The sequence below is a fragment of the Lissotriton helveticus genome, chromosome 9 (assembly GCF_964261635.1).
Source record: "Lissotriton helveticus chromosome 9, aLisHel1.1, whole genome shotgun sequence".
NCBI lineage: Eukaryota > Metazoa > Chordata > Amphibia > Caudata > Salamandridae > Lissotriton > Lissotriton helveticus.
This window is the reverse complement of record NC_136070.1, coordinates 329,503,470-329,524,041: the sequence shown is the minus strand read 5'-3', so window position 1 is coordinate 329,524,041 and position 20,572 is coordinate 329,503,470. Positions and strand designations below refer to the sequence as shown.

At 47.7% G+C, this 20,572-nt stretch overlaps 1 protein-coding gene across 1 annotated transcript in view; it reads right to left on the bottom strand.

The window, feature by feature from the left end:
- TTC8 (tetratricopeptide repeat domain 8) overlaps positions 1-13,309 on the bottom strand; it is a 340,270-nt gene extending 326,961 nt beyond the window's left edge. Inside the window, exon 1 of the mRNA XM_078660024.1 lies at positions 13,119-13,309. Coding sequence (XP_078516150.1) covers positions 13,119-13,232 — 114 coding nt within the window. The 5' untranslated portion in view covers positions 13,233-13,309. The remainder of the gene's footprint in view (positions 1-13,118) is intronic.
- Positions 13,310-20,572: the final 7,263 nt, after the last annotated feature.

Sequence of the window (20,572 nt, the reverse complement as noted above, 5' to 3'; positions counted from 1 at the left end):
GGCAAGAATGCCCCACCCTACCTCTACTTCTGGGTTCCCGCACCCTAACAGGGAAGCACTCACCAGAACACAACTCTCCTACCAGATCAGGACCTCACTCCATCACTGGTCTACCACCTGGAAACTATTTCACTCCTGAGGTACAAAGCACACAGCACAGTCCCTCTTCAAGCAGGTGGGGGGGACACAGCACACAGCAAAATTCCCTTTCCTCCACCTTAGTAGAAACAACAGACTGCAGGTGGGCCCCAGAACACACAGCAAGGGCAGCCCCCTCAATCTCTTCAGCTGATCTACTTTGGTAGAGATTCCTCTTTACCTGGAAGCTTCCTAATCTCCCAACCTAGGATCTAAACCCTCAGGTTGCACCGGGGTTAGAAGTAAGGACACCGTCCCTCTGCACCCCCTTCCAAAGTTCTCCACCCTCCCACCTTGGAGCGGTACCCCTAGAAGCCAAACACCAGGTCAGGACTGATTACAGATGCCCTTCCCTCCAGGTCAGGCTGAACCTGAACCTGGCCTCCCCCCTCCTCAGAGAACAACCTCCAGAGACCCCACAAATGGTCAAGCACTCTAGACGGTCAAATGCCCAGCGAACCAGGACTTCTGCACCCTCCACTTAGGAGCGGTACAGCCCAACACCAGGACCGCCGGAGTTCTGGTTACAGACACTCCCCGTCCTCTAGACACAGGAAGATCCTCCTCAAATGACTTGTAAGTACAGCCTAGTCCCCTGACCTGGCGCTCCCTTAGGGAACCCTCCAGGCCCTGAGACAGGGTTTCAGGCCAACGTGGGACACACCGTCCCACACTCACTCCGCCTCCACTGAGACAGGACACGAGCCACTACACCCCTACCATCCTAATGGGACCTAGCTGGGCTACACATGAACCTCTTCACCTACACAGGATCATCAGATACACAAGCCACTACTTTTAGAATCACTCCCTAATGCCTCTGCAAGACATCTAGCACACCGCCAGACATCCACCTTCTTGTCCAATGCCTCTGCAGGACCTCCTGCACACCACCAGAGGTACACCTCACGTGCAAGCTCCTTAAAAAAACTCACACCAACTCCTCCAGTTCAAGACACCACTCATCCACACACTCCCCCTCCAGACTGGTGAGACAGTTCCTCACTGCCCCTGACTCTCAACCTGTACCCTCTTACTGAGCACCAGGCACCATACTCTGGGAACTGGGAATGGGACTTCACGCACTGGACACATTTAAGCTGCCACCACTGGATCCTATCGTACTGGGGAATCCAGACACACACACTACACTCAGGGGATAACCACCCTCCCAAGCAAGCCATTTCTCCTCCACACTCCCTCTCTTCCATCTACCCACACAGGAACAGGAATAGGGATTGGACACTGGACCCAGCAAGGGATTCCTAATCTATGGGAACCTCCCCCTCTACTGGCGTCCCGCCCTGTCATTCTCTCTCATCTGCCACTAAACATAAAGCGCAGGAACACCATCTGAAAATGACACTCTTGAGGAAAAACAAAATCATAAACAATAATCCCAAACATGTGACTATCTGAAAAATGCAGAGTTTTGTAATGTAGCCAGTTGTCGCTGTGGCACTGCGCAAACACAAGTCCAAATCCGCACCGCTGACCAACAATGTTAGAACTGGCTATTTCTGGTAGGCTAAGGCTGACGCCAAAGCCAGGCAGAAACCACCATTCTAGTCAGGGCGAGGGAGTCACACGCCAAGATAACACCTGCTCACCCCCTTGGTAGCTTGGCACAAGCAGTGAGGCTAACCTCGGAGGCAATGTGTAAAGCATCTGCGCCAGCACACAACAGCAACAACATCCTAGGCACACCACAAAAGGTTATATGAAAATAACTTTTGTATTGTAAACACACATCAGATAGAAATCACACATGTACATTGTGCCAACTGGCACGGGCAATATTCATAAGGGATTATTTACAAGTCAGGGCCACAAGGGTCACTGTCAGAATCAACACATTTAGAAATAGTAAAGGAAAACCACCTAGGTATCACACAGCATTTAGGAGTCTAGGAAAGAACACATTACCCATGATGCATAAATATACATTCAGAGGAGCAGTAAAGGGAAACACATGATGCATAAACCTAAACATTCAGCGGTGTTAAGAACAAGCACATGATGCAATAAAATACATTCAGAGGTACCAGAACAATACAATAGCGCAAAAATCACATGATGTCTAAAAACATTCAGAGGTGCAAGGAAAAACCACACAATTGCGCCAAAACCTACATAAGCCACCACCTGTGGCAGTCCCTAGGCCAACTGGCCTTGTTGGGGCTAGGACGCCCTGTGTCTTAATGTCAGGGGCCTAAACGTGGCAGGTGCCCACTACTTGCTGGGCACCTGGGAACATCCCAAAACCTAAACGGTGCAGCTGCCCACTAATTGCTGGGCAGCTGGGGATCTTCAAAACTGCGCCAGGGCCCTCACTGACCCTTAGGCACAACCTGCGCCAATTGTGGGAGCCACACAGGCTCTAAAAACAAATTCCTCGCAGGCAGGAGGCGGCGGGCACCGGCAATGGGCCCCGGCGCCCCCTCTAACTAAACATGACCAAACGCTGGAGCCACACAGGCTCTGGGCATCACATGCCCCAAATGTTGGAGCCACACAGGCTCTTAAACTAGATATGGCCGTTGGACCCCTCAGGCTCTGCACACAATGGCCCCTCGAGCCTCGCTGGGCTCGTAAGTACAACTGCCCTCAAGAGCCTCACTGGGCTCTAAATAACGATGTGCCCCCTAGAGCCTCCGTGGCTCTAAACACGATCTGGGCCCTGAGCCTCTCGTGGGCTCTCAAGAAATGCCCCCAGAGCCTTTGCGGCTCTAACAGAGAATTGCCCCTCTCGTCGTGGACTCGGGAAGAACGGTGGGGCGGCCCACTGCCATTCGGGGCCGCCCTAACTATCAGGAGCATCATGGCCCGTCAACGGCAGCACCACTTGGCCACCCCGTGCCCCCCCTCAGCCCTCTAACACTCACCGGGCGGTTGCGGGGGCAGGGGCTCCTCTTCCTTCGATGTGGCAGCGCTTCTCTCGGTGGTGGCAGCGGGCAGGGCTCTCTCACTCCTGAGAGCCTCGCAGGGATTCACTGCACCGCGCTCCACCGGGCCGGCGCGCCGTCTTCTCTCTCTCCACGGGGCTCCCTCAGCACACGGAAGCCCCAGCAGCAGGCGACGTTTCCTCCTCTTCTCCCGGGGCTCCCTCCAGATCACGAGGGCCCCGGGCGGCCATCGCCACTCTCCGCCTCTTCTCCTCTCGCCTCGCGGCTCCATTTTTCGGCACCCGGGCTGCGGGGGCGGGACTTCCGGCCGGTCGCGCTAGGATTGGCCGGCCGGCCAACCACTTCCGGGTCGCTGCGGGCAGCGCAGCGGACCCGCTTAGGCAGGCGGGGAATCACGATCCGAGGGGTGGCACCCTCGATAAAAACAATAAAAGCGCTACAAAGCGCTTGGGGTCAAAACGAAAGCGCTCTCCGCGCTATAAATGAAATACAGCGCTTCTTGAACAACATAAGGCGCTGGGGGAGAGATAAGGCGCTCCAAAGCGCTAGAGGCCACAATAAAGCAAATAAAAAGTCCTTCAGTAGTCCAGGACCTCAGTAGTCCAGGAATAAGAGGGAGCAGCATAGCCCCCAGCAGGAAAAGTCCATCAGGAGTCCAGGGGCTGGGCAGGGCTCAGGGAGGCAAGCCTTCCCCTGAGCCCAAGCAGCAGCACGCCCCTGGTTGATTCAAGCTGGAAACAAGAACATTTTGGAAGGGGGCACAACCCCTTCTTATACACAGAAAAGTCTTTGAAGTCTTTGTGTAGGCAGTGTGAGAACCAGCTAGGACTGGTTATAGGGAAGTCCCTTCAGTATCAGGGACAGAGGTGACAGTCGCCCAGCGGGGGGGTGGAGCCAGCATTGTGGCAGGCAGGCACAGCCCTTCACTATCAGGTGCTAATCTCCTCCCACTTCCCTGGCAGCAGATGCTGCCTTTCATCCACGGGCTGACTCAGACAACCTCCTGGGGCTCTGCAGCCCCTGTCACACTCAAACCAGACAGTCAATCCACAAGCAGGCCCAGGCACTCCTGGACCAGGCTCACCAGCCAATCACGTGCCAGCAGACTCACTACACAAATATGCCAACTTCTAAAAGTGGCACTTCTAGACTAGACACAACCATGCCGCATACACCATTACGCAGCATTCAATCTCACGAGTTCACATATATCAAACTCGACCCTGCACTCCCCACACATCAGGAACTACCATGGGCATACATATTCCCCATTCATTCCTATGGGAGGGCAGGTCACTCACCACACATACACAGAGAGCACACGCACTTTACACTGTACCACAGTGAAAAAGTGCGCAGAGGCCTAAAATCACCAACCCAGGTTCCAGAAACAGACTAGGAAAAAGCAAAAAAAAGTCTCGGGTGAACCTGCCAAAAGGGCCAGGTCCAACAATTGGTTAATATTCTAATAGCACTGAACATGCCCACCTGTCTGAGAAGGCCTATCCAGCCTTTGCTTTGAAATACAGCTATGCAAAAGAGTCTCCAAGTGCAAATAAAGGCGGCCTTGTGACTCAAATGCACACTTCAAACGTTCCTTCATCTGTGCAGAAGTAAATGTTGTGAGTAGTTTTTATTTACAACTTTACCTATGAGCTAATAGTGTACTTTAGAAGGAGCAAGAACATTTAAAAAATAACATCATAAAGGCATCTGCCAGGGTAAGTGCGGGGAACTTCAGAGACAAATTAGTGGAGAAAAAAAGATGGTGTTTTCAGTAGCTTGCTAAAAGACAGGAGGTTGGGTTGAACTGCTGGATGTGAAGGTGATGGTTTCCATAAGTTGCTTTCAGTACCAAAAGCAGACTGAGTCAGAGCTTGGGTGGTTCTGAATTGGAGGTTTAAGATGCTCCGGGTTCTTGCCACAAGACCCAGCACATTATGCCTGCAGCAAGAATTTAGGTGGCCCGAGTCCCAGTGTTAGATGCATTGCTTTATGCAGAAAAAAGGTTTGAACACAAAAATAAAACATTAGTTAAAGCCAATCGGTCTGGATTAAAGGTGGCAATACGTGTGCACACAACCTCTGGAGCACGCACAACATGTACCTGCATTAATATACAGATGAGGGTGCATATTTATAATTTACTCGGCCACCGCGCTGTTGCAATAGGGACAGCGTAAAAAGATGAATAAGCATGAACACAGACTACGTACATTGCCTTTTAAATAGGGTCAGTTAATAAGCGCGTTTACAGACAAATATACAAGGTTTTTAGCAAATGGTCACTTTCTAGACAGTAGATGTGGCTTAACGTTCAGCAACAACACTAGCGAAAACAATGTTGGTGTGATAAATTGCAGGCTGCACGTGTTTTATGAACTTGGAGGTTGGAAAATACACTAGAAACGGGGAAAGGCAAAGCTTAGAAGTGAGCTAAGGGCAGGTCACGAAGGAAAAATGTAAAAAAAATGAAAATAATTTTCAAGCTGGTTTCCGTCGTGCATATTATTTACTTGCTGCAAACGTCCTTGCTGGTATTAGTTCCTTCTTTTCTGGATGTTTTATGATGTTCAGCAGAATGTTTTTCCTGCTATCTTATAAAGCACACTGATGTCTTTGGTGCAAGTTTGCGATGTATAAAAAAAACAAAAAATAAACAAAATAAATATTGCTATGCGAGAGCTGTTACCCATCTGTCAAAATACACATATTCTTTGCAAAGCACCATTTTGCTTTTTGGGGGGCTAGGAGTCTCTAGGCTGTGGCACGAACCACAGAAGCAGTAAATGAAACAGCTAGTTGAGTTAGTTACCTTACGTTCTTTAACTTTTATTTCGAGAATGGTGCAAATTTTCCATTTCTCGCTCACCAGTGGCGAGTCCTTTGCAATGGCAGAGGAGAGTCGCCCCACTGCCTGGCTCAAAGCAAGCAAATGTAAAATAAAACTTTGTTCTTGCACAGTTTTATTTTACATTTGCCAGCTCTTAGCCAGCTGTGTTGGGAGGGGCGGGGCCGAGGCATGGGATGTGGGAGGAGGAGTGCTAGTGCACTCCACTCTCTAAGTGCTCATGTGTGTTTGGCCGGCCGTCTCAGACCGACCAAAACACACATGCGTACTAAGGTTTTCTCTAGTTCAGCTGCATTGAGCAGCCGGGCTGGAGAAACCCCACAGACTCCCTGGTCTGAGCAGGGCGTCTCTTCTGTCTGCTCGGACCAATCCCCATGCTGCAGGACAGGGAGTCTGTCCCTGGGGTTGCTGGGACACAGAAAGTAGAGGAGAGGTGGCGAGATGAGACGCGATCTCATCAGATCCGCCAAGGGGCGTCATTCAAAGATCGCCTAGATAACAACACACACAACAGCAAAGAGCTCTGCAACATCGTGAAGGAACTCTCCAACCCCTGCTCCAACACCAACGACATCCCACCTTCGCAAGACTTGTGTGACTCACTGGCCACCTTCTTCCACCGCAAGATCGCCGACATCCATGACAGATTCAACACCTCAACCGCCCCGACAACCACCGTCCCCACGACCATCACCTGCACCAACCACCTGCTCTCCTGGACCAGCATCAACAACGAGGAAACCAGCGAGATCATGAACACCATCCACTCCGGATCACCGTTAGACCCTTATCCTCACCACATCTGCAACAGAGCCAGCACAACCATCGCACCCATCTCCGGAAAGTAATCATCATCTCCTTCGAGACAGCAACCTTCCCGGAAAGCTGGAAGCACGCCGAGATCAACCCCCTACTCAAGAAACCCAAGGCGGACCCCAAGGACCTCAAGAACTTCAGACCCATCTCCCTGCTCCCGTTCCAGGCGAAGGTCACCGAAAAAATCGTCAACAACTGACCCGCTACCTCGAGGAGAACAGCATCCTGGACCCATCCCAGTCCGGGTTCCGCAGCAACCACAGCACCGAAACCGCCCTCATTGCCACCACCGACAACATCAGGACCCTGCTAGACAATGGAGAAACAGCAGCCCTCATCCTCCTGGACCTATCAGCCGCCTTCGACACGGTCTGCCACCGCACACTACGAACACGCCTAAACGATGCCAGGATCCAAGAGAAGGCCCTGGACTGGACCACATTCTTCCTCTCGAGTTAGGAAGCAGCAAAGAAGAGCGACGCTGGAATGAACCTATGGCAAGCAGGAGGCAGGATCACAGTCCCTTTAGTAAATACAACGCTTGGCTTGACCTAAAAAAGGCACACTGCTAGTTTCTTTCGAGACATGGGCAGGATGTAATGTAGCAAAGTATATATGCACATTGTCCTCATGAAAGGAGTCAGCCACAAAATAATGCATAATGCAGGGCCCTGCAGCCTCTACAGTGCACGGGTCCCCAGGCCTTCGGAAGGCACCCTTTCACTGTTTGGATATAAAACTTACAAGTATGCAGGTTTCACACAAGTGAGTTAGACCAATCACAACACCTTTGTAAACAAAGTGTAGCCTATACAAAAGTGAACTATATTTTTTCTGTGGTATATGACTGCATTTAGCTTGGTAAACCTCATTCACAAATGAGGTGTCTAGATTTTAATAAAACTGCCACCATTGTATATCAGTATATTTGCCTGCACACCTAGCTCTCTGTAAGCTGTATAATGTAATGGGCAATTCTGAAACAACATAAAAGCTACAAAAAGTGTAATAAAGCGAAGCAACCAGAAGAAACAGCCCGATACATTTTGTAAACTTTGCAACAAATAGTCGAAATTAGAGCATATTATGATCTACATGATCTTGCCCAGGGAACTTTCAAACTGAAGTAAAGGATATTTTTCAATGTATTACTTGTCAAAAAAAGACAGTTAGAGGATAGCTTTTGTACATACACTTTTTATGTGCCTATACGCAGCAACAGGCCATCAGATGCCCACATTTTTTTTAAACGTACTAAATAGGGAGGAACACTGTAAAAACCACACACACACTTACACACACACACACACACACTATTTTTTGGACCTCCGCAATACCAGCAGATTTATTAAGAGCAATCAAACCAGCTCGGTCAACGCCTAAACATTTCGAAGTATGTAAAAAACATTGCAGTAAGGGAAACATTTTAAATTGGGAACAACATATTGGAATAATTCATTGTAATAATTAATATAGAACAATGAGGTAAAGAAAGGGTAAGACAAATTACAGACTGTGTTTCAACCAGCCTGATACAGCACATTCCGTTTTCCCCTTGGTAACTCATTTGTAAAAATAAAAAAAAATAAGCAAAGGCAGGCTTTCCCACTGAAAATAATTCATCTCATTTTTTTGTTATTTTTTATGCACAAAATGTACAGAAATGACAAGTTGTTCTGATATATTGCTAGCTAATTTCGTGCTTAAACACCAAAAGTTAAATACATATTATCCAGCGGTCAGTGATTACAGGACATTAGATAGAAGAGTATTTGAGGACGTAAACATAAAAGCTCTTAACAAAAAAAATTACATTTTCTAAAAGGAAATAGAGGGTAACTTCTTATTTACATTATATGTATATGAGAAATTAATGGCTAATCAAAAGAGGAAGGACTATGAGCTTATAAAGGTCCAGCACCCATGCTCCCATCTAATCATAGTAATACATGAATAGAGGGGCTGTTCCTACAAAGAGAGAAAAATCTAAGAAATAAAAGGTGGAACCCTGCAGAGGAAGGGAGTCCTAATGATCAGAAGATAGAGCCCTCACACACCTGAATGGGTTTCATGCTTGATCACTGGGCTTGCTCCTCGTCGGTCTAGCACTGCAATGCCCGACAGGCCCCACCGGAGGGCTCTTTGTCGGAGTTCTTCTGTTTTTGCTGTAATGATGAGTGAGGGAAAGGTGAGTGCAGGGTGGTGTGCCAGATTAAGTGGTGTGTAAATTAAAACTGACTAAGGGGTACCTCTCCAATTTTAATAAAGTTGTCCCCTTAACAGAGATATAAAGGATGAGCGAGTGCTGTCAACTGAGATCTATGAATCGTGGCAGCCTCACATTGAGTGTTGTAGGGTACACATGTTTAACGCCTTGATGGCCCAGGATGGACCCACAGCATTTAAGCAGGACCAAGAAAATCCCTGCCCTACACCTATGTGACAAGAATTAGATATTACCAAATAATAGACTAATGTCTGCTATACCCGCTTGTATGCAGAAAAAAAGAGGGAAATGTTCCAACCCTGTTTAGTAATTCTGTATTTCCCCTTAGGTCTAGGCAAAGTACCATATGTAGCTGCAGATATAAGTGGTCCCAGGAGAAGTTGCGCCTGCAACCTACCCTTCTCAGAAAGGCTATGCCTAGACCTAAGGGGCAATACTGAATTACTCAACAGGGTTAGAACATTTCCCTCTTTTTTCTGCATACAAGCAGAACTATGATGCCCCAGGTTCTCGGGCTGTCCACAAATGATGACCAAGTCCTGCCTTGGTCTCAACTCTTTAAGGAGGGGTCCCTGGCATGCCTGTATGTCATGTAAACTTGCATCGGTTGGCGATCGGATCATTCCTCAAGTAGCGCATCCATTGTTACATCTCCCTCAAGAGATCCCCATCATGGAGATCTCCCCCTCCTCCTCTCCAGCAGGCTGATTCAAGGTCAGTCCCCCCCACTCTCCTCCTCCTCCTCCTCGTCCTCCTCCTCCTCGTCCTCCTCCTCCTCCTCGTCCTCGTCCTCCTCCTCCTCCTCGTCCTCCTCCTCCTCCTCCTCCTCCTCCTCCTCCTCGTCCTCCTCCTCGTCCTCCTCCTCGTCCTCCTCCTCGTCCTCCTCCTCGTCCTCCTCCTCGTCCTCCTCCTCGTCCTCCTCCTCCTCCTCCTCCTCGTCCTCCTCCTCCTCCTCCTCCTCGTCCTCCTCCTCCTCCTCCTCCTCCTCCTCCTCCTCCTCCTCCTCCTCCTCCTCCTCCTCCTTCTCCTCCACCTGGGACTCTCGCTGTATATCCTTCATACATCGTCTTCAGCTGCGTCGTCCCTTATTCCATTCTGTATTTGTTCACAGCCCGAGTACCATCCCCACTGAGGAACACCCTATGGGACTAGTTGGCACTGCAGGCCCCTAGGTTATATTTTTATCCTTTCGTTATCTTCACTAATGTAATAGTACGTAAAATGGTTGTCTTTTCATTCTACCACATAGTAATCTAAAAACATCCCTATTACGTCTCTCTCTGTCCATACAATTCTGTATGGATAAGAAACTATGGCTATGATAATACACAGGCTTAAAATATAGCATATTCCTTTTACGGCAGCTGTGTTATTTTATCCATATGTTTATATGTTGTATTTTTTTTATTCATATATGGGTTCTTTCTGTTTGTCCTTTTGTTTAACTCAGTCTTGGTTCTATCATTTCTTCAGTCCTTATGATGATCCTTCATGTTCAAGGGATCGAAACGCCATTGATAATGAACACGTGGTCCATGTTGATTTTAATTATGCACATGGTCAGTGTCTATAATTGATGATACTTGTTTTATACATTTCTAAATAATAGGATCACTAATATTGAGGCACCAGGCACTTTCTGCACCTTAGTGATTTTCAAATTTCTGTATTGATTGTTGAAGAAATGTATATCAAGAAAAGCATTTTGTCTTCTTTGATATTGGTACCAAAGGGACAATTGTTTTCCATAATTTCAGAGTTTTGTAGAGGCAAATAAATCTAAAATTTAATTGAGTTCCTAAGTAAATCAGACCTGGGTATTTTCATAAAATAATCACTTAGGTGCAAAAACGTAAAGAACTCTGCGTTTAGAATCAAATATGAAGAAGACAGTGTAGAGAAATATGAAAAACAGATTAGGTGTGTAAAAATTGCAGGTTTGTGTTTGACCAGAGTAATCTCAAAGAGGTTTGAGAGAAAGTAGGTAAGGCTATATTATACCAAAGTGGGGAACAGCAAGTAAATCTAGAAATCTGAAGCTTGTGTGTAATCAAAGACCATATTTGTGAATATTACGGATTTGCTGACTGTGATTTTGTATAGATTTGTCATTTAATTAATGTTCCTAATGGTTGCCAGATTTTGCGCAATACAAGAGGCACCAGTTTCTTATGGGAACAAGCCAATGATTAAGGTGATAAGCTTGATTGATTCATTGGAGAAGGTTTTGTCAGATGCCATAGGTCTGATCTGTTTATTATGAAATGGTACAACAAAGTTAGAAGGTCTGACGTATTGTGAAATAGCCCTATAAAGGATAGATAGTTATTACATTGTTTTAAAGGTTGTAGGCTGATATTTTGTTACATGGAATGTGAAACATTAACTTAGTAAGCAAGGGTTTGTGTTAGTTACCCCATCAGATTAACACTTTGGGAAAGAAAGTTAGTACTGTGATAATCTTTGTTACATTTAAGTGCAGCGGTGTCTGCCAGACCATTGTAAACATAACAAAAACTCTAAATAGATAAACATGCAAAGAGGGTCTTTTGGCCAGCCCTCTTTTGTCTGTTCAAATGTCATCATTACTCTGCTTCACCCCCATCACAGCATACTGCCTAGGGCACTCGTTTAATTCATTTCTGCCACAGGCTATATTACCCTGTGAGTAAGAGCATTTGGCCTGATAAAATGTGCACACCTGTCTGAAAATGAGTGCACTTCATTGTCTGGGCTAGTGGCCAGTCATTCATATTTCCATTTTTTTTTCTTTCACAAATACCCTTTTGTATATTCTGCTCTACTAGTATTTTGAGTAGGCCTGGGTAGTAAATTCTGTTCCGCTTGCGGAATTTGCAGAATTGCCAAAAATTCCATGATCCGCAGCTTCGCGTAACTTTTGCTCTCAAAATGTGTGTTCGCAAGATATTTCTCCCGAGCCCGCAAACAGCATTCACGAACAGGAAAAAAGCATCGCGAACGGGCGGAACAAGCAATTCTGTGTGTTTGCGGAACTTTTGCATGCTCTTCAAGATTTTTTACCATTTTGCAGAGCTTTGAGTAGTGCGACAAAGCAAATTCCGCCCACCCCTAATTCTGGGCAACCTGCAGCTCCCCAGGCAGTCCTATCGGGCTGCTTGCTTGCCCCTCATTTCATCTCCAGTGTGCTGCATCTTGTGCTGCCACTATTTCTAAACTGGGAAGCCACTTTAGACTGATATTGTCGATAGTGCATAATTATTTTACCTAACCAAGATAGTCACTATGTTTAGAAGCATGACGTTGGCCACCTTGGCTTAGTACAACAGTGATGAACCATACGCTCAAAGATGTCCAAAACATTGTTTCTAAATATAAAAGCTACATTGGCACTTTAAAACAATGATACACAATGTACAATACAAATTCAAGACAGTCATCTCCCACATTTGTCATTTTGTATTGCAAACATATGTGCGCCAAGTTTGGGTGGTGGCACATTTACTTTTTACTACTTTTCAATCCGTATCCTTGTGGGAATTTGAGTGTCCGTTTTATTGCAGATGAATAAATGCAAGAAGGGTTCAATGAGTGGATGAAAAATGCATGAGTGCAAGAAAGAGTGAGAGAGAATACACAATTAATTATACAATGCATGCTACTCATTAGTGAGTGATAAGTCACTTTCAGTTATAGGTCAGACCTACTGTCAGAGAAAATGATCGTTTTTAGCAATACTTCTATAACTGCACCCAGAGCAGACTGGGAACTATTGGGATGCTAATTAATACCAACGATATTCTATAGAGCAGCTCAACCAAATATCGGAGTGCACTGAAAAGAACGTGATTAGATAGAAGACGGCAATCTGCATGATAAACAAAACCTTAATTACGAGCCCAACATGAGCACCAGGAGCAAAAGTTCTAGCATCATTAGACATTGGCAGACCAGACCACCTGGAGCTGAAGGCGCGAGCTCCAAGTACTTCCCATTACTAGGCAGCAGGGAACAGAATGGGGATATTTGGGATATTTCAGTTGACTTGTATAAAATGCATGCACTAAGGCCACACATGTATACAAACATTGAACACACCGATCCCTGCACTAAGACGTAGGGAAGCCCTCTTAGTTGCGGATGGGTTTACAGAGTGCCCTCGTCTGAAATGAATTTAGTGAATTCAAAACTGCCCCTGTACCTGGTCATAGGGTGCGGTCTCCAGAACCTCTCCGCAAAGCTGGGCACACCGCTGAAATTTGCGGCGTCGGAAACAGCTCCACGCATGTAGCAGTGGCTCCATGTCTAATGCCATCACGCAGTCTTGTCTTTAGAAAACACACTCACACTGCCCAGAGCGTCCCTCTCGCCCAGCAACCGTACGTCATACGCAATGGAACTGGGTATTTGGTAGTAGGCGGGTGCTTCTTTAAAAGCCAATCACATCTCTAAAACGAGTATGACGGAAAAGACCAATCTAAAGCGAGAAAGAGGCTTGAAACGCAAAGTTCTGCCGTAAAATGACTTTGCTGATCGTGAAAGTATTCAGTTCCGCGTTCTCGTATTGGACCGTAGCAGCATTACAAACGCTTTAAACAAAATTGAATGAATACTACATTTCTTTTTCATTTTGATAATCGTATATAACTTATCAGCATGCATATATTCGCATGAAATGTGGCAATACCACAATGTTTTTTAGAATTAATATCTAGTATATTAATCTAAAATCGTTTAAAATACAGTGGAGAATTGTTATCTACCAAAAGGAATGTTGTATTGTTAAGCTATTTAAATGCTAAATTACAACAAAACGGAACTACTCTTGTTCTAAGATGGACGCTGCGTTCGCTTCCTACCAACCAAGTCTACTGAATAAATCTTATTGGTGCAAAAGAGATCATGCCCATAACTCCTTCAGTCTTGGAGTTCCCATTTTACATTCTTATTTGTGGATTTTGAGGATTTGATTTACTCAAATAATATACTAAAACGAGGTAAAATAAATGCATAGTTGCCAACTTACTTACGTATAGCATTCCAATCCATGTTTTCAATATTTAGGCACGGGGAGATTGAGTGATTTGCCCAGAATCATAGGATGTTGAGTCGACACCGAGACTCGAACTTCGTTCCCCAGCTCAGTAGCTCTGTGTTAAGCCAACATAGCAATCATGTCCATGAAATACGCTACTTATTAGAATTGCATGATAATTTCTAAGTGACTTTTAAACAGCCCAGAATGCAAAGTGATCTTACCTGAAAAGCAAGGAAAGACAGAAGGAGTCAAAAGACAAGGAACAGCTTTGCAGGCATGTCATGGGCTTGTCATTTCCCCAAATACCTACAATACACAGCTACCAAGATTCCCAGGTCCATAGGTTACTAGATAAGCCAGTCCAGTTTTTTAGGTCTCATTGTAGGAACCGTATTTCACCCCAAAGTAACACTCGGACTCGAAGGTAAGATTACTTTCTCTTTATTATCCCGGAGCGCCGGGATTACGTGACTCTCAGAGCCGTCCGGCGCAACACAAAATGGCCGCCTTCCGGTTCCGGTTTAGGCCTTCCGGTTCCGGCGCTAGTCACATCGACTAGACCGTCACCACATATCTCCCCCCTTTATGCAACTAACAACTAGTAACATGGTTAAACACTCTTACTTATAGTCCATATTGAAATCCTGGAACCTCTTGGGAGTTCTCACGATTCTTCCTGCTCTCGTCCTCACCACTCCCTCGTTCAGTTCGCCTCCTCGTGCGTCAGGGACGACGACCACGCCTCGTGTCTCAGTTCCTTCCCTTTTCTCATCAAGTCTCTCATCCTCACTTCCTTTCCTGTACGTAACACCTCCTTTCCCGCTCTCTCTGTTGCTTCCGTCATATTCGTTCTCTATCTCCTCCACTTGCTGTGCCGGTCCTTCTACTTGCTCTTGTCTCCATTCTCGACGTTCTTCACTCACTGTCTCTTCATTCCTTTCCACGCTCTCATCTGCTTCCGCTCCCCATCTCAGGATTTTGCTGCATTTCGCCATTCTATCCTGCGACCATACCTTGCCATCACTGAGTAACGCCGATCTGGTGTATGGTTCTAAAACCTGCAGGGGCGGTGTGAACTTAGCCAATTCTCCTATCTGTCCGCTGAACACCTCCGGATATTCTCTGCGCCAGGCCTCATCCTCCTGTTCTTCCTCCATTTTCATCAGCAACACCTTCTCAATACCTCCTGGATTCAGTTGGATCCCCAGCGCACCTTGATCCTTCCAGCTGAGTACTGATGGCCCCTTTTCCGCTACGTACAGTTTGCAGTGGGCTTGGCGTCCCTTGAATTCGAAGAGCAAAGGGCAATATCCTAGCATGGGTATTCCCTGTCCGGTGTAAGTGACGGGTCTCACATCCATGTGACGCAGTTCTTCCTTTACTTTCAACCTGAATTTCTCTTACCACACCTGTCTTTAAACAATCGTTATGGGGGCTCCTGAGTCCGCTATTATGTCGATCGGTACTCCTCCAATGTGCATGTTGAATCTTGGTTTGTCTGATTCTTTACATCCTACGTCCAGGACTTGGGCATCAATGTAGAGGATCTCCTCAAGGTCATCTTCCTCCGCTCGTGATTCTTCCTCTTCCAGACCTCCTTGGTCTATGTATTTGACGGTGGTTCCCTTGGGTTTTTGACGGCATACCTTCTCATAGTGACCAAACACTCCACAAAACGCGCACTTTGCTCTGAACGCTGGACACGCCTTATGAGGCACTCCCACATCGGTAGCAACTTGGTCTTCCTCCCTTTCCTGTCCTCGGGGTTGCCCCTCCCGTCTGTTGGCCTCTTCTGGTGTCTTGGCCCCTTGGGAGATCCCGCTGCCTGGTATTATACCCTTTGTTGTGTAGCGTGACTCTGCATACCGTTTGTGTTCCTCCAGCGTCCCTCCTGGCTACTTGTGCACACCGTTTGGACATCTCTGCCTTCTTCACCAAGGCCCACACCTCCTTCAGAGGAGCGTCGCCGTTAACCCAGAGTTTTTCCTGGATGTGCGTACTCGACATGTGCATTATGATTTGATCCCTTACCAGCTCGTCGTGGAGGGTGCCAAATTTGCACGTCAGTGCTAACTTCTGCAGGGCTGCCACATATTCATCGACCGTCTCTCCGCTTCCTTGTTTACTCTGGAAAAAATTGTGTCTGTCGATTGCCACACAAACCACTGGCCTGTAGTGGGCATCTAGGTCCTCAATGGCGTGTCTGAACACGTCCGTATCCGTCGCACCTCTTGGCTCCTTGAAGATGGTGTCGAACACTCTCAGCCCCTCTGGACCCAGGTTATGCAATAGTATTTTTCTTCTCCTCTGGTTCGTGTACGCTACTTCACTCTCCTCTTCTAATGCCTCTAAATAGTTTTGGAAGTATCGCTTCCAGTCTTCCCAAGGCATCTTGGGTTCTCCTCTTTTGGGAAGGAAGGGCACCATGTGGGTGAGAGAAGCGGACGGTGTTGCCATCTTGCCCGTGCCCCTCGGGCCTGCCTGGACGGGGATTGCGTTGTTGGGAGGGCTGCCTGGTGCTTGTCTGGCGTCTCCGCCCTCCTCACTCGCCTCTCTGCTGCTTACTCCCCCTGTGGCCTCATCGACTAGACCGTCACCACATAAGCCTAGTGCAGCTGTCTGGTTGCAAAAGTACCTCTTGTAGCTTTCTGAAGGCTTCCCTGGGAATGCATTCCGCCCATTTCCTCGAATTGACTTTTTGGTTTGTAACTTACATTTTCTGTCTTTCTATTTGCTGGCTTTATTTGTTTTAGGCTGGCCAGCATTTGTTTGTCCCTCCAGTGGAGCAAAGCTTGTTCACCATCATTCCATGTATTCTTACACAAGTCCTCACTTTCTGTATACAGGCCTTCAAATTTTGTTCCTATCTTGTCACATTTGCAGAGTCAAAGGTCAAGTGTCAGCCTCCTCTATTATCCTATAGGGTGCAAACTGTCAGCTGCAGTGGTTTCAAGGCAAAGGCATTCAGCCTTCTCTGTGGGCTGCCTCAGGGCTGATCCTTGACCCGACCCATCTTAATCTTTATGTGGCCCCTTTGGCTAATATAGTGTGTTAATTTAGGTTTCAAGTGCTTTCATATGCAGATGATATTCAAAATATTGTATATATTTACAAAGACCTGTCTTTGGTGGCAGAGAGGTTTAATCACCAGTGCATGTCTAGCATTATCTGCTGAATGAAAGACAATTCTTTGAAGTTTAATGCAGAAAAGACTGAAGTGCTTTTGTTCGGGTCTCAAGATTCCATCTGGTGTAACATCTGATGGCCGAAGCCTGTGGACCTCTCCCCGCTCCTGTTAAGTCAGCTAAAAACCTTGGTGTCATCTTTGATAAAGCCACGAGTTTTGATGCACAGGTTAATCGCTCAACCACCATTTGCTTTTACATCATAAGGACTCTAAAACATATCTTTCCTTATATTCCACAGGAACTGCACATGGCAGTCATTATTGCCCTTGTCACCTCACAGCCGGACTTTTGTAATGCACTGTACCTCAACATCGAAAGTTCTTCCCTGAACAAACTTCATTTTGTGCAGGGTAGGAAAGTAGGATCTGCTTTCATGGTTACCCCCACTTTTTGCTGGTGTTATTCTGCTTTATGACTAGTATGATTGAGATCCTGCTAACCAGTACCCCCGTCTCTGTGCTTTCTCCCTAAATTTGACAGTTTTAAGTACCTTGGTACCTTCCTAATTGGCTACTGGTGTGCCCATGTACGTCTCTAGTATATGGCACTATGGTATCTAGGGCATAGGTCCTCGGAAGCTTGTTTCCGGTCCAGGGAAGGCATGGCTTGGCAGTTCGGGCTGGACTGTTCCCATGAGGCACAGGGTCAGACTGATTTGCATATAGCCATGTCTGAACTGGGGTGGCAGAGTGGGCTAAAGAACGGTGATGGATCAAACCCAGATCTTTTGACTGGGTGTGAGTGTTTGATTGTTTCAGATGCTCCGTCCATTACCACCCCCTTTTGTACCGCTTTGGCCGCCATAAGTGTGGCAGGGTATGCTCAGACGTGAGTCCCTTGCTCACTTTGCCACTGGAATCAAGCAACCCGGGCTGAAGACGGCTGGAATGCCAGAAACCAGTCCTCTGAAGCTTGTTTCCGGTCCAGGGAAGGCATGGCTTGGCAGTTCGGGCTGGACTGTTCCCATGAGGCACAGGGTCAGCCTGATTTGCATATAGCCATGTCTGAACTGGGGTGGCAGAGTGGGCTAAAGAACGGTGATGGATCAAACCCAGATCTTTTGACTGGGTGTGAGTGTTTGATTGGTTCAGATGCTCAGTCCATCACCACCCCCTTTTGTACCGCTTTGGCCAATAAGTGTGGCAGGGTATGCTCAGACGTGAGTCCCTTGCTCACTTTGCCACTGGAATCAAGCAACCCGGGCTGAAGACGGCTGGAATGCCAGAAACTAGTCCTCTGAAGCTTGTTTCCGGTCCAGGGAAGGCATGGCTTGGCAGTTCGGGCTGGACTGTTCCCATGAGGCACAGGGTCAGACTGATTTGCATATAGCCATGTCTGAACTGGGGTGGCAGAGTGGGCTAAAGAACGGTGATGGATCAAACCCAGATCTTTTGACTGGGTGTGAGTGTTTGATTGGTTCAGATGCTCAGTCCATCACCACCCCCTTTTGTAGCGCTTTGGCCGCCATAAGTGTGGCAGGGTATGCTCAGACGTGAGTCCCTTGCTCACTGTGCCACTGGATTCAAGCAAGCCGGGCTGAAGACGGCTGGAATGCCAGAAACCGGTCCTCGGAAGCTTGTTTCCGGTCCAGGGAAGGCATGGATTGGCAGTTCGGGCTGGACTGTTCCCATGAGGCACAGGGTCAGACTGATTTGCATATAGCCATGTCTGAACTGGGGTGGCAGAGTGGGCTAAAGAACGGTGATGGATCAAACCCAGATCTTTTGACTGGGTGTGAGTGTTTGATTGGTTCAGATGCTCCGTCCATCACCACCCCCTTTTGTCCTGCTTTGGCCGCCATAAGTGTGGCAGGGTATGCTCAGACGTGAGTCCCTTGCTCACTTTGCCACTGGATTCAAGCAAGCCGGGCTGAAGACGGCTGGAATGCCAGAAACCGGTCCTCGGAAGCTTGTTTCCGATCCAGGGAAGGCATGGCTTGGCAGTTCGGGCTGGACTGTTCCCATGAGGCACAGGGTCAGACTGATTTGCATATAGCCATGTCTGAACTGGGGTGGCAGAGTGGGCTAAAGAACGGTGAAGGATCAAACCCAGATCTTTTGACTGGGTGTGAGTGTTTGATTGGTTCAGATGCTCCGTCCATCACCACACCATTTTGTACCGCTTTGGCCGCCATAAGTGTGGCAGGGTATGCTCCGACGTGAGTCCCTTGCTCACTTTGCCACTGGATTCAAGCAAGCCGGGCTGAAGACGGCTGGAATGCCAGAAACCGGTCCTCGGAAGCTTGTTTCCGGTCCAGGGAAGGCATGGCTTGGCAGTTCGGGCTGGACTGTTCCCATGAGGCACAGGGTCAGACTGATTTGCATATAGCCATGTCTGAACTGGGGTGGCAGAGTGGGCTAAAGAACGGTGATGGATCATACCCAGATCTTTTGACTGGGTGTGAGTGTTTGATTGGTTCAGATGCTCCGTCCATCACCACCCCCTTTTGTACCGCTTTGGCCGCCATAAGTGTGGCAGGGTATGCTCAGACGTGAGTCCCTTGCTCACTTTGCCACTGGATTCAAGCAAGCGGGGCTGAAGACGGCTGGAATGCCAGAAACCGGTCCTCGGAAGCTTGTTTCCGGTCCAGGGAAGGCATGGCTTGGCAGTTCGGGCTGGGCTGTTCCCATGAGGCACAGGGTCAGACTGATTTGCATATAGCCATGTCTGAACTGGGGTGGCAGAGAGGGCTAAAGAACGGTGATGGATCAAACCCAGATCTTTTGACTGGGTGTGAGTGTTTGATTGGTTCAGATGCTCCGTCCATCACCACCCCCTTTTGTACCGCGTTGGCCGCCATAAGTGTGGCAGGGTATGCTCAGACGTGAGTCCCTTGCTCACTTTGCCACTGGATTCAAGCAAGCCGGGCTGAAGACGGCTGGAATGCCAGAAACCGGTCCTCGGAAGCTTGTTTCCGGTCGAAGGAAGGCATGGCTTGGCAGTTCGGGCTGGACTGTTCCCATGAGGCACAGCGTCAGACTGATTTGCATATAGCCATGTCTGAACTGGGGTGGCAGAGTGGGCTAAAGAACGGTGATGGATCAAACCCAGATCTTTTGACTGGGTGTGAGTGTTTGATTGGTTCAGATGCTCCGTCCATCACCACCCCCTTTTGTACCGCTTAGGCCGCTATAAGTGTGGCAGGGTATGCTCAGACGTGAGTCCCTTGCTCACTTTGCCACTGGATTCAAGCAAGCCGGGCTGAAGACGGCTGGAATGCCAGAAACGGGTCCTCGGAAGCTTGTTTCCGGTCCAGGGAAGGCATGGCTTGGCAGTTTGGGCTGGACTGTTCCCATGAGGCACAGGGTCAGACTGATTTGCATATAGCCATGTCTGAACTGGGGTGGCAGAGTGGGCTAAAGAACGGTGATGGATCAAACCCAGATCTTTTGACTGGGTGTGAGTGTTTGATTGGTTCAGATGCTCCGT